General features: G+C 38.7%; 1 protein-coding gene across 4 annotated transcripts; it reads right to left on the bottom strand.

Moving 5' to 3' along the window:
• Positions 1-11,463: 11,463 nt before the first annotated feature.
• LOC125849197 (cation/H(+) antiporter 15-like) lies at positions 11,464-14,369 on the bottom strand. 4 transcript variants are annotated; one of them, XM_049529229.1, is made up of 3 exons: positions 14,112-14,369; positions 12,776-13,771; positions 11,464-12,684 (listed from the first exon to the last, which is right to left on the bottom strand). In XM_049529229.1, exons 1-3 carry the CDS (start codon positions 14,367-14,369, stop codon positions 11,497-11,499), a joined length of 2,442 nt encoding a protein of 813 aa, XP_049385186.1. In that variant the 3' UTR covers positions 11,464-11,496. The 4 variants fall into 4 exon arrangements, with proteins under 4 accessions (XP_049385186.1, XP_049385188.1, XP_049385187.1 ...); XM_049529231.1 differs by having other exon boundaries at positions 12,776-13,767; XM_049529230.1 differs by having other exon boundaries at positions 12,776-13,767; positions 14,116-14,363.

The raw sequence follows: 14,369 nt of genomic DNA, 5'->3' as shown, positions 1-14,369 counted from the left end.
GAAGAGGAACTATTACCTCAAGATGGAATGGAATCGGAAGGAAAGATGTGAGGATACTTGGACTTCATGGCTGCTTCTGCATCCCAAGTACCTCCATCTACGGTCTGACTCCTGCACAAAACCTTAACTGAAGCGACTTCTTTGTTTCTCAACCTTCAAACCTGACGATCAAGGATTTCAACTGGTACCTCTTCATAAGTGAGACTATCTTTCACAGCCACACTCTCTAATGGCACTACGGATGCTGGATCACCCACACACTTCTTCAATAATGAAATGTGGAAGACTGGATACACTGCTGCTAAATTTGCTGGCAACTCTAACTCATCAGCCACTTTACCAATCCTTTTCAAGATCAGGTAAGGGCCTACATATCTGGGATTGAGCTTCCCTTTCTTCCCAAGCCTCATCACCCCCTTCATAGGTAACACCTTTAAGAAAACCCAATCATCAACTTGGAACTCTAGTTCTTTTCTCCTTACATCTGCGTAAGACTTCTGGTGACTCTAGGCTGTCTTAAGTCTATCTCTATGAGTTGCACTTTCTCCATAGCATAATGGACTGAATCTGGCCCTATCAAGGTTGCTTCACCTACTTCAAACCAGCCCACAGGAGATCTACATCTACGCCCATACAATGCCTCATAAGGGGCTATCTAAATGTTGGAATGGTAACTATTATTGTAGGCAAACTCAATAAGAGAAAGGTGATCATCCCAACTACCCTTGAAGTTGATCACCAAGCTCTCAACATGTCCTCTAAGGTTTGAATGGTACGCTCTGCCTAACCATCTATTTGTGGATGAAATGTTGTGCTAAGGCTAACTTGAGTACCCAGACCCTTCTGAAATGACTTCCAAAAATGAGAGGTAAATTGAGGACCTCTATCTGAGATGATAGACAAAGGAAACCCATGCAACCTCACAATCTCATTAATGTAAAGCTTGGCGTAATCCTCCGCCGAATCTGTAGTCTTGACCGCCAAAAATCGAGAAGACTTAGTAACTCTATCAACAATCACCCAAATGGAGTCATGATGTCTGTGAGTACGAGGTAAACCTGTGATGAAATCCATGTTGATCACTTCCCACATCCAGGTAGGAATGTCAATCTCTTGAGTCATAGCTCCTAGTTTCTAATGTTCTACCTTGACTTGCTGGCAATTGGGGCACTTAGCCACAAAATCTGTTATATCTCTTTTCATACCATTCCACCAATAGACTTCCCCCATATCGCGGTATAAATTAGTGGTACCTGGATGAATAGAATATCTGGAGTTATGGGCCTCTGCAAGAATATGTTGTCTCAACTCACCCACATCAGGAACACATAATCGATCCTGGTAACGAAGCACACCATCTCCCCCTTGGGAGAAAACCTAAACTCTCTGTTGGTAGACTGCACCCTTGAGTTCAAGTAATATCGGATCACTGTCTTGCTTTTCCTTAACTTCCACTACCAAAGAAGATTTTGCCCCATTCTGAACCGTTACACCACCATCTGATATGCTCATAAGACGAACTCCTACGCGAACAAGTCTGTGAACATCCTTTGCTAGCTCCTTTCTTTCTTCATCAACATGTGCTACACTACCCATAGATAGTCTGCTAAGGGCATCTACTACTACATTTGCCTTACTAGGATGGTAATGCACACTCATGTCATAATCCTTGAGGAACTCAAGCCATCTTCTCTAGTGAAGATTCAACTCTTTCTGGGTGAACACATACTGAAGGCTCTTATGGTTTGTGAACACATCAACATGAACACCATACAAGTCGGATAATTTTTCTCATGCACCTTAAGTTTTCTATAAGCATAAGTTATAGCCTTACCTCGTTGCATCAACACACAACCTAGGCCAACTCTGGATGCATCACAATAAATGACATAACCGTCTGAACCCTCTGGTAGAGTCAAAACAGGAGTTGTAGTCAACCTAGTTTACAATTCTGCGAAGCTTTTATACAATCATCTGACCACTGAAACTTGACCATCTTCTGAGTCAACCTAGTCAATGGTGAGGCTATGGATGAAAATCCTTTCACGAACCTTCTGTAATAACCCGCTAGACCTAAGAAACTTTTGATAACTGTAGCAGAGGTAGGTCTGGGCCATTGTTTCACTGCTTCTATCTTCTGGGAATCTACTCGAATTCTTTCACTAGACACAATATTCCCAAGGAAAGTAATTGATTGTAAACAAAACTCACACTTGTTAAATTTTGCAAATAACTAGCGAGCGATCTTTGAGAGTTTACAGAACAACTCTCAATGACTCGCATGTTCTTCCTCATTCCTAGAGTAAATGAGGAGATCATCAATAAAGACGATAACGAACAAGTCCAAGTACTGCTTGAACACTTTGTTCACCAAATTCGTGAAAGGTGCAGGAACATTGGTAAGTCCAAATGACATGACTACAAATTCATAATGACCTTACCGAGTTTTGAAGGTTGTCTTTGGAATGTCACTATCTATGACTTTAAGCTGATGATAACCCGATCTGAGGTCTATCTTTGAGAAATACCTAGCACCCTAAAGTTGGTCAAACAAGTCCTCAATCCTGGGGATGGGATACTTATTCTTGATTGTGACCTTGTTCAACTGCCTATAGTCAATGCACATTCTGAGAGAACCATCTTTCTTCTTTACGAACAATACTGGTACACCCCATGGCGAAATACTAGGTCTGATAAAGCCCTTATCTAGAAGGTCTTCGAACTGCTCTTTCAATTCCTTAAGTTCAGTTGGAGCCATTCTGTAAGGAAGAATAGAGATAGGCTGGGTATCTTGAATGAGATCAATTCCAAAGTCGATTTCCCTATCGGGAGGGACTCCGGGAAGATCTTCTGGAAACTCATTAACCACTGGAACTGACTCAAGAGTTGGGGTTTCAGAGCTTGAATCCTTAACCCGAACTAGATGATAGAGATAATCCTTAGAGATCATCTTTCTGGCCTTAAGGTAAGAAATGAATCGACCTATAGGCGCTAAGCTACTACCCTTCCATTCTAAGATTGGTTCATCTAGAAACTGAAAATGAACAATCCTAGTTCTACAATCGACTGAGTCATAACAGGAATGTAACGAATCCATGCATAGAATGACATCGAAGTCTACCATTTTTAACTCTACAATATCTGCTGAGGTGACTTTCTGAGAGACTGTGACAGGGCAATTTCTATATATCGGTCTAGCTAAAACTGGGTCACCGACTGGAGTAGATACTGAGAAAGGTTCTGGGAGAGTTTCTGGACTAACACTAAATTGGACTGCTATATAAGGCGTTACAAAAGAAAGAGTAGCCCCTGGATCTAATAAAGCATAAACATTGAGATCAAAGACTCGTAACATACCAGTGACTACATCAGGAGAATCTTCCTGATCCTGGCGAGCCTGAAGAGCATAAAGCTTGTTTTGGCATTGTCCGTCACCTGTACCAAATGAGTTACCCTGCTGAGTTGGGCGACTTGTTGGTGCTGCTGAAGTTGTAGACTGAGCTCTACCATTATTACCTCCTTGACGCTGTTTGGAAAGCAAATCCCTCAACTTGTGACCAGACTGACCACACCCAACGCATCATTCTTTTCCTGCAAGACACTCGCCCAGATGGTTCTTACCACACTTAGGGCAAGTTGGGTAGGTTTTGGTGCCTGAAATACTACCTTGAGACTTAGAGCTTGATGCTCCACCCTTCTGCTTATTCCAGAACTTGGAAGATGGGACACTAGCTGATGAAGGTGCTGGAGTAGAAAATTTCTACTAACTCTGCGAGCGATTTCCACCACCCGATTTATACTGAGAATAGTCATAGTTTCCAGTCCTAGTCTTCTTGTTCTCCTTAGCTTGTTCCCTAAGCTTGTCACTATCAACCTGCTGAGCAGAAGTCATGAGCGTAGAGATGTTCATGTCTCCCAACAACATAACATTCCTGCACTTTGTCTTCACTAAGTCTGACACTCCATACAGAAAAATTATTCATATGAGCCCTGGAATCAGCAACCATGTGAGGAGAATACCTGAAGATTTAGTTAAACTAGAGCCCACACTCTTGGACCGTCTTGTTACCTTGCCTTAAGTTCATAAATTTCTGGGCCCTTGCTTCTCTCAACGCTATGGGGAAAAACCTGTCCAGAAAGGTTTTGCTAAAATAATCTCAAGTAATAGGAGTTGCATCTGTACCTCTATTCCCCTTCCGCTAAGTATACCAGATATCAGCTACATCTTTCAGTTGATACGATGCTAACTCAATTCGGTCATTCCCAGTTACCTGCATCACCTCAAAGATCTTATTGACGTCATCAATGAAGTTTTGGGGATCTTCTCCAACTTGCAATCCTAAGAACTCTGGTGGATTCATCCTAACAAGGTCTCACACTCTAGCTGCAGCTGACCCAACATTGGCATTTGTCTGAACTGGAACCCGCTGATTGTTCTGGTTGGGCATACTATGAGCCAACATCTGAATGGTGTTCCTGAATTCTGCATTCGAGACTTATTGACCAAGGACTGGAGGAGCTGCGTTTGTGTTCCTGGCATTCGCATTTCTAGCGTTAGCGATACAGGGAGGCATGATAACTGAAACGTAGAACGTCGAGTTAGAATATAATTAGATCATACCTTACGCAAAATAAGAGTAACAAAAAAATGAAGATTTTTCCTAAAACACTTCGTAGCCTCTTTCTCATTAGAGGTGGTGCACTTCACACCCATGAAAAGAACTCTACTTAATGCGGCTTTTCAGACATCCTAGGACTCTTAAACCTAGTCCTCTAATACCAAGTTTGTCACACCCCGAGTTACCCCTAAGACGCGAACACGGGACCTAGGATCACAAGTAATCCCAAGCTAACTCTGCTGGCATAACATGAGCATACTAAGGATAATAATAACTAATGTGGAAGCTAAATCATAAATAAAACTGATATGATGGGGGGAAAACCCATATACTATAACTGAAATAAATGAAAAATGATGAGTTTAATACAAAGAAGATATTAACTCAATACTAAGTTGAATCTAACTATGTCTGAAAATAGCCTCTAACTGGCTAGAAATGTTGGGACAGGCCTCAGCTAAGTCTAGCAAAACTGAAACTAAAGGACTGAAAATACTAAAAAGAAACTCATGACTATTGTCCTCGGAGAATGAGGACTCACCACTGATTCTACTGAACTGGAGATCAGGAATTGATCTAAGCGTGATCTGGATGCTGAGAACCTGAACCTACATCACGAGAAGATATAGCGCAGAGTATGCGTCAGTACTTGAAAGGTACTGAGCATACAGGATAAAATAAAGCTGAAATAGCATATAACTGAACAAAGCACATAAGCAATGATACAATCAGAACAAGATATAGATACTGAATACTAAGCTAACTAAATGCAATGACCAATTTATAACATGTTGAAACTAAATACTGAATATACTGATAGATGGTCAATGCCATAGAATCTGACTAAACTGTGGAAGATATTAATAACCGATAATAAAACCACATGAGCTAAATGTGGAGTCCGATGTATACGCCCCATCGAGAGAACCCAATACACCCGGCCAAAGGTGTAGAGCCATGCTGGCGTGATCACTAAAATGATGCCCACATAGGGGACTTACAACCTACGTGGCTAGTAGTTCTGGTACTGTTTGGGTACGCTGAACCGTAGTCCAACTCGGTATTATGCTACTCCTAATGGATTGAGTAATTTACATATTATGACTGAATTTTTGTAAGTTACTGGATAGCTAAAACTGAGCATGCAAACTGAGGATGCAATAATTAAACTAATATTGATGCATTAATAACTGAGGCATGTATAACTGAATAGCTAAAACATCTGACCTAGCATGTGTAATTCAAGAACTAAAGAGATACATAGCTAGGGTTCTGGAATTCATGCAATAAACTGAATATTAATGTACTAATCTGATTTGGATCATTCTAACAACTAAGAACCCAACAATTCTAACATTCAAGAAACCCTAGGTCTAGTCATAATAAGGGAATGAAAGAACTGACTGAAAACTAGGGACCTAATGGGTGAAAGGAACCCACTAGTGAAATCCCACATACCTGGTGACGAATTTTACAAAGAAATCCTTTGATTTCTGGGATGGAACTGAAGAAAACTTGTTGCATTCTTGGACTTAGGGTTGGTCGCCTCTTTCTCTCCCTTCACTTCTAATTTTCTAAGTTTTGATTAAAGATCTGACTTGGGTAAGTTCTAGTTATGTTTATAGGCTTAAACTGACTAAAACCATGAAATTTAGGATTAAAAAGACGTAGTTTAGGTGTCCAACGAATAAGGAAAAGACTGAAATAACCCTGACTTAAACTGCAGACAGACTGACCACGACCACCTTCACGGACCGTAAAAGGGACCACGGACCTTGAAGTCGGTCGTGGTCTGGACTTGGTGACTACTAGTTGAGGGCCTGAGTCCACGAGCCCTACCACGGCTCGTGTGAAGGACCACGGACCGTGAAAGTGACTATGGTCTCCACTTGGGCTATGGTCTGGACGGACTGGCTAGGGGGCTTACTGGCAAGGCTCAACGGACGCCCCACGGGTCGTGTGAAGGTCCTTGTGGTCCTCACTTAGGCGTGGCGGTCTAAGGGGTTGCCTAGGGAGGTTCACTGCTTTGACTCTACGGGCGCCACCAGGCCCATCATCAAGACCACAGACCGTGAAGGTACTCGTGATCTGATGTCTGGGCTTGGTTACTTCCAACTTAAGACCACGGGTAGTTCTACGGACCGTGGACCTTATCACGGTACGTGAACCCTGTTGTGGTCCATTGATTCAGGTATATTTCTGAAATTTCTTTCTTGGTCTGGGTTTCGAGGTGTTACATATACTTAACATGTTTTCTCAAAATATAATTCAATATAAATTTTACCTACTTAGCTATATTTAGTTTTCAATTTTGCAGGTTCAGATAATATTTATTTATCAATTGTTCAACAAAAGAAGTAATTTGAATAAGTGGACTATTCATCTATTTCAGCTTGTATTTTTTTAACTTTATTCTATTATTCATTACACTGTATTTTTAATATGATTTATACTATATGTACTACTTGCATGGTATACACGTGCAATGCTCATGATCAGAGACTAGCATAAAGAAAATATTGAAACACTTTCGAATGAATAGTTGCGAATTCATGGATACTCCTGTAGCAAGAGATGAAACTTTAAGCCTTGAAATGTGTTCAAAGACTGAAAAAGAAAAGAAAGACATGTCCCAAGTTCCATATTCTAGTGGTGTTGGGAGTTTGATGTATGCTATGATATGTACTCAACCAGATATTTTTTATGCCGTAAGTCTGATTAGTAGGTATCAATCCAATATTGGATTTCAAGATCATTGGAATGCGGTAAAGAGAATATTCTGAAGGGAACTGTAGATCATTCACTATGATATAGTGCATCTGATTTATTCATAAGAGTTATACATATGTTGATTAGGTTGGTGACCGGTATGATAGAAAATCAACCTCCAGTTATGCCTTCATACTTAATGGTGGTGCTATTTCATGAAAAAATAAGAAACAAACTTGCACAACTCTTTCAACCACGAAATCTAAATTAGTGGCTTGTGCGTCTATACTATAAGAAGTTTTTTGGTTAAAGAAATTCTTTGAGCATTTGAACATTGCAAAGAATTCTAAGGGACCCATGATTCTATATTGTGACAGTCAAGTGGCTATCGCATACACGAAGGATCCTAAGTATCACATCAAAACCAAACACATTAGCATCAAGTATAACTTTGTGAGTGACATAGTAGAAATAACTTTGTAATACATTCCTACTGGTGAAATGATAGTTGATCCTTTTACAAAAGCGATATCTAGAGACTTTTTTGAGAAACATATTAGGGTTCAAGATTTGCGTAGGATATGATAATATTTATGTATTATGAAATAACTTGGTTGTTATAATATTCTTATTAACATATGACTATTTTGAATTTATATTCATATCTCATATGCATGTGATAATGATATTAGAAATAAAATGTGTCGAACAAGTCGCGAGGTTGACTCTCTCACACGAGCAATCGTCTCTTAGATCGGCAAATGTGAAAAGATGATTTTCACTACCATGTTATGACTTATTTTATAAATCAGACAAGAGTCTCTCTAAGAAGATGTTGAGGATCACTAAAGAGAGAAACCCGAGTTTTAGACATCTAGAAGTGTCTAGACTAAAGTTTAGAGGTGTCTAGACTAAAGTTTGTACGATGTTGAATAATTAAAAGAATGAGACACATGCACCAATATAAGGTGAAAATATTGTATCACGTGTTTCATACCGCGTGTCTTAAGATATCAATGGGCTAATGAAAGAATGGATCCCTGCTTCTTCATTGTGTGAGACCCTGATGAGTCCACAAATTGGACTCATTTAGGGCTTTATTTTGATAGAAATAGTGTCCTCGAATGCTTATTTTGTCTCAATATCTGATGAAAACTCTTAAGTTTCAGGTATTTGAAGCTTTAGTGGAAGCATGGGCACTTAGGCGCAAAAAGGAAACAAAAAAGGCTGAAAAGAACGAAGAAGCTGAATCATGAGCATCACCAAGAACCTTTGGCAATTCGCCGAAAGGACAGACTTCGCCCTTTGTTCCAATATGCGAAGCCCTGAAGGAAGAGGATCAAAAAGGCGATGAAAGGAGCCGTCGGCGCTTCGCCGAATAGTTCCGCGAAGCAGTACTATACCGCTCAATGGTCCAGAACATGAAGATGTTGTAGGCAAGCACTCAATGGCGATGAGACAGAAGAAGGGCGAGTCGCCGAGTCATTTGGCGGACTCGACTAACCTCGCTGAACTATCCGCCTGCACTAATTTCTGATGGCTAAAAATACTAAACTCTTTATTAATTTTACAAGTTCCGAACCATTATTATTATTTTCATAATAGAATAGTACGTTTCTAGATATTTTCTCTCAAGTTTGGAGAGGGTTTTGTGGGAGACTTGAATAGAGAAGGATTTCATATTCCCCAAGTTGGAAGTGGGTTTTCTCCATTCTTCTTCTTTTGCTTAAATCAAGGTTTAATTTCTTATACTCATTTGATTTTAGTATCATTTTAGGTGTATTTTGTTATTTCTTGATGTGTGGCTAAAAACCCCCCATTCTTGGGGTGTGATTTAGCAAATATGTGTTGATATTGTTGTTGGGTCTTGCTTGATGATAGGGTAGATGTATTTTAATGGTGATTTCACCTAGTGGTTGTGGTTTAATTTAATGGGTTTGTAGTGGTAAATACAAAACCACCCATGTGTTTTCGGCTTGCTCGAGAGGGAGGTCGCGAAACCAAGACCACTAGACTGATGGACTAAGGAGTGGGTCGACATGAGGTTCAGCCCGAGAGGGTGAGCCCTAGTCCCATATCCTAACACTCAACTCGAGAGAGTGAGTGGGGTAAGGCGTAGGCTGGTCTTCATGCGGCAAATGGGTGTCCGAGAGGGAACTTATTTCCATCTAAAGCTTAGCCTAGTTACTATTATCTTGCAAATTTCCTACTGAAAGCATGTACCCAATGATTTATCTCAACTTGTATTGCGGTCAAGAACATTTCCCCATACTTGATTTTCTTGTTATTTTTTCCTATTTTTACTACTTGTGACAAAACCCCCAATTGATATTTGACACTTTCGTGTCACCCCCTTTAATTTACCATGTTTTTGTTCGTTAATGTCTTTAGCTACAACTAGTTAGAGCTTAATTTTTTTTTCTATCAATTCTCAAAACCACTCCATTGGGACACGATCCCAACCTTTAGTTGGGTTACTATACTATCGACGATCGTAGACACTCATACCGTAGATTAGTGTCGTTGGTCACGATAAGCATCAGACCCCGAAAAGTGAAGTTAACTTTTCATTCAAATACCCTTTGACTTTTTTCTGTTTCTTGAAGTTTTGATCGGTGTTGCTACTTTAGCATGTTACTAATAGCCATGAGTGATTCGACAATGCAGTGCATGTCTAGGAAATCAATTGATATGAAACATATAGATTCGAGTAGAAAGGGAAAATGATTAAAATGAACAATTTAGCTTGTATATACAAGTCGGCTATTACATTTGAGTGTAATTGTGTATATAAAGTTAAATATGAACTCGAGTTCACCTCTTTAAGAGGATGAAAAATCGAATAAGTAACTATTGAAGTAGTGAATGATGTCTAGGGTATTGTGAGTAATGGTATCCTCGTATTAGTAGTGAATTCTTTCCACATGTGGTTAAATTCCTATATGGAGCTAGTAAAACCCTATTGGTAAGCTCTTCATGCTCACGAGTCGCACAAACTATTTGTCGTATGATTTATGTGTCTAGTTGATATTGTATTGACTTGGGTCTTGTCCACCATGTGCGAAGTGGGAGATGCAAGTTTTGGGTCATGAATCGCCATGTGAATCCGACCCGACCCGATTCGACCCAACCCGGTAAAGTTTCTGAAATAAAGATAAATACAATTTTGAAAAAAATTGGAAACAGTTACGGGGTAACTATTGAACCACTTACACTCCCTATTTTTGTGTGTGTTTCACTCTTATCAGGAGGGTGAAAATAAAAGAGAACGTAGAAACAAAAAACGAAAGGGTACAAAGAGGAATACAAATTTCTTTCTTCATATAAACATCTATTAACAAATTGACACTTAGTTTGTGAATCAATTATCTTGTTTCCTAGAGATTCAAAGTTTGGCTTGGAACAATTCTTCAAAAGGATTTCATTGATCTTCCGTTGTTGTTAACAGATACACAAAACTTGTTCCTGTTACAATAATCTTATTATATATATATATATATATATATATATAAGAAACTGGTTGACTCTTGAAATTTTTCAGTACCACATAAATTGGGATAAAAGGTACTATAAATCATAATATTCAACAAACTTGAAATATTTTGAAAGGCATATAAAAACTTGATTGACTCTTGAAATTCCACTTGTGCCACATAAATTGAAAAAGAGGGAGCAATATGTATTATTGAAATTACATAATAAAAAAGGGTATAAATTACAATAATTAACAACTTATATTTATTTTTTAAATCATATAAGAAATTGGACGATACTCCAATTTTTATTTATGTCACATAAATTAAGACAAAGGGCGTAACGTATATAAGGTTCGTGCTAGTACGGGCTCCTATTTCCGTTGTATAATATAGATGTTGACTTGAGACAATTCTAAGTGGCAAATAATTTATATAACTGATCACAACTTGTTTGGACTGTGGCACAATTATTTTTGTTGGATCACCTCAAATATAAGTGAAACTATCAATGAATACATCAAAAGGGAACACTGGGAAATTTAAATTCAAGGTAGATATCTATTTAGAAGAGAAAAAAACAAATCCTTTAATAACAAAAATACAAAATTTCCTGTACAAGCTAGCTAGATGCTACATCATTTCTCAACCCTCTCATTACATAATATTCAAATGTATGATAGAATTGAATTTGTTTAAGTTGATGATCCAGGATTGAGCTCAGCATGGTGTTGCACCACTAAAATTGAAGCTGTGGAAGAAAAGTCTGATGTGAGCAACAAGTCCCCAATGGATCCGAGCTCCGGGCAGTCGCTCCACTCATCTAATCCACCTTTGAGCGGCGAAAAGAAGCCCAATCCTCTTCCTACCACATAGAGATCAAAATCTTGGCCTAGTGATCTTATTGTTTTCACAGTTTCTGCCCCATTACTAGACATCTCCTCTGTATAAACAACTGAGTCATCATTTTGTACCTTTTGCCTAAGCTCATTTACAAAAATGTCATCAGCTTTCTTTTCAGCTTCACCTTCATCTTCACCTTCCATTGTGAGAGATAAATCTGCATCAACATTCTGTGCTGAAGTTTCATCCAGAATAAACCTCAAAACTATTAGAGATACCTTTGGATGTCTCGCCATACGCAAAGCATAGGACAACGCCTCTCTGTCATCACGTCCCCCTATAAAGATCATGGCTATTCTGCAACTCCTAGTTTTATCATCATCTATTTTACTAGTTAACAATGTGCCAAAGCCACGATCCACAAGAATACCAACAGCACAAGGTGCATTTTCTAAAGTATTATTATTTACATCTTTGTAAGCAGGATTCATTTCTTCCATGTTATTATGTATAGTTTGTCTCTTGTGGAATGGGAGAATGATTAGTGTCACCTGTTTTTCCTCAGCAAGACTACATATATCTTCATCCATTGTGCTATAAGGAGATATAGCAGTCAACAACTGAACAGATATCATCGGATTTTGATGCTCTAAGTTATTGAATGTCGTAATTAATTGATCAATTTGTCCATCTGCTCTACTGTAACTTTCTGAGCTAGTCCCACTAGCACCATGAACAATGAGCAAAGCGGTAGTATGTTTTTTCAGTTGCATGAGCTGAAGCGCAAATACGCAAATTGGAGATCTTCTAGAGGCATGCGAGATTTCCAGAAGTGCAGTAATTCCAGCAGCAGTTTGTACTTCATGAATACAAGTTAGGATTCGGAGCTCAGAATCTGGTTTTAGGTTCTGTAACACCCTATGTTGGCTTGGTAAGAACTTCTTAGTACGTCTATAGAGGAAGTTAACAATTGGTGATGTTACTATGGTCATGAAGAAAATAGTAAACAACATGATGGCAAATCCATCTTCATTCATGACCTAAATAGGTAGTGAGATGAGATTAGGTTAAGATTACAATAAACAGACTAAGACTAAGTTTTCAAAGTACAATAAAAAGGAGAGGACTTACAGTATGGTCACGGCCCAAGCTCATTGCCATGACAGCAAGCAGTCCTTTGGTGTTCATTAGTATTCCAAGAGTAAATCCTTCATGCAACGATATTCTATAGAAGTAAGACATAGCTAGAGTGCAAACAATCTTGGGTATGAAAGACAGTAAGCTAATTAGAACCATCATAAGCATGTCCTCTCTGCTAATTCCCCCTAGATGAGTCCTCATTCCCAAACTAGCATAATAAAGAGGCAGTAGCAAGTCAGATACAAAACCTTGAACTATTAACACAAACCTATGACCTAATAGATCTGATGGTATGACAAGACCAAATACAAATGCACCGAGAATGGAGCTCACTCCACATATATCAGTGATCAACCCACAAGCCAAGACCATTGTGAGTATAGCACAAATTGTTGCTTCACTATAGTCTTCTCCTTCTCTAGTACTCTTCCTAAGCATCCATAAAAGTGCTGGACGAATTACAAAAATACTAAAAATGATGAAGAATAGAACACTAAACAATGACAAGTACGTACTTGAGCTGCTACTAGTTATTGCTAATGAAAATACAAGGAGAATCCATGAGGAAAAATCATTAACAAGTGCGGAAGACATGGCTATTCTTCCAATTTCTGAATGGAGAAGCTTTAATTTTGCAAATATTTCTGCTATAACAGGAAGGCCAGTGACTGAGAGTGCTACACCCCAGTAAAGACAACCCCACCTAAAATTCTCTGGATACTCTGCGATAAAAGTGTACAAGGAAGCTCCAAAAAAGAAGGGGAAAAGAGCTCCAGAAATACCAATGCCAAGGGCTTTAGGTCCAACACTTGTTAATGCTCTTAAGTCAATTTCTAACCCAATAAGAAATACATGATAAATTAGTCCAAGGTTTCCCACCGTCTCCATCATCATAATTCGAGAAGCTGCAAATACAGAACCCAATGTTGGAATATGTTTTCGCGCAAATTCACTTGCAATTGCAATTGATCCCACCAGTATACCTGCCTGCCAAAAGCGTTTTCTCATCACCTCCAAGAGTCTAAATGAAATGCACAACTCACATTCTGAATCAAAATTGACATTATCATTATAATTTATGTAATTTGCTTCATCCCTAAAATTGATTTGCACAAATTACTCTAATGTGCAGCTCCATTTCTAATATAACTTCAACCTCCAAAACATGTATTTATTTCTAAGAAAGTATCCAATAAGGTTCAAAGAACTTTAGATATCAAATTTTGCCAATGTTGTTTAACTAAAGCTTACCTAATTTAAATATATACAAGGCATGCATATTTACTACTCCATTATTCATAAAAATAATTTGGCATAGAAATATTACCAACAATTCAGCAGCGAAATGAGGTTGGCGGAGAGGTTTGAGGAGAAGGAGAGAAAGACGGGTGACAAAAAGAACAATAGCAAGTTGAAATATAAAAGTTGGGAGTTTGGATTCCAAAGGGTTGATTTCTTCCCATATGCCATTGTCTGAAATGGTATCGGTTAAATAACATAATTTATCAACACCTAAAGCTGGTTGATTCCCTCGAACATTATACGATGCAAGTTCAGGGGCTTTCAAAATATTTGGATTAACCAT

The sequence above is a fragment of the Solanum stenotomum genome, chromosome 12 (assembly GCF_019186545.1).
Source record: "Solanum stenotomum isolate F172 chromosome 12, ASM1918654v1, whole genome shotgun sequence".
In the NCBI taxonomy this organism is placed as follows: domain Eukaryota; kingdom Viridiplantae; phylum Streptophyta; class Magnoliopsida; order Solanales; family Solanaceae; genus Solanum; species Solanum stenotomum.
The sequence above is the reverse complement of the archived record's forward strand: the minus strand, read 5'-3'. Positions and strand labels throughout refer to the sequence as shown.

Coding starts and splice junctions, on each gene's coding strand:
- LOC125849197 (XM_049529229.1), bottom strand. CDS start 14,369: ATGGTTAATCCAAATATTTTGAAAGCCCCTGAACTTGCATCGTATAAT. Junction 13,772..14,111: donor ATTTCGCTGCTGAATTGTTG/GTAATATTTCTA, acceptor CGCTTTTGGCAG/GCAGGTATACTGGTGGGATC. Junction 12,685..12,775: donor GCTTGGGCCGTGACCATACT/GTAAGTCCTCTC, acceptor CTACCTATTTAG/GTCATGAATGAAGATGGATT.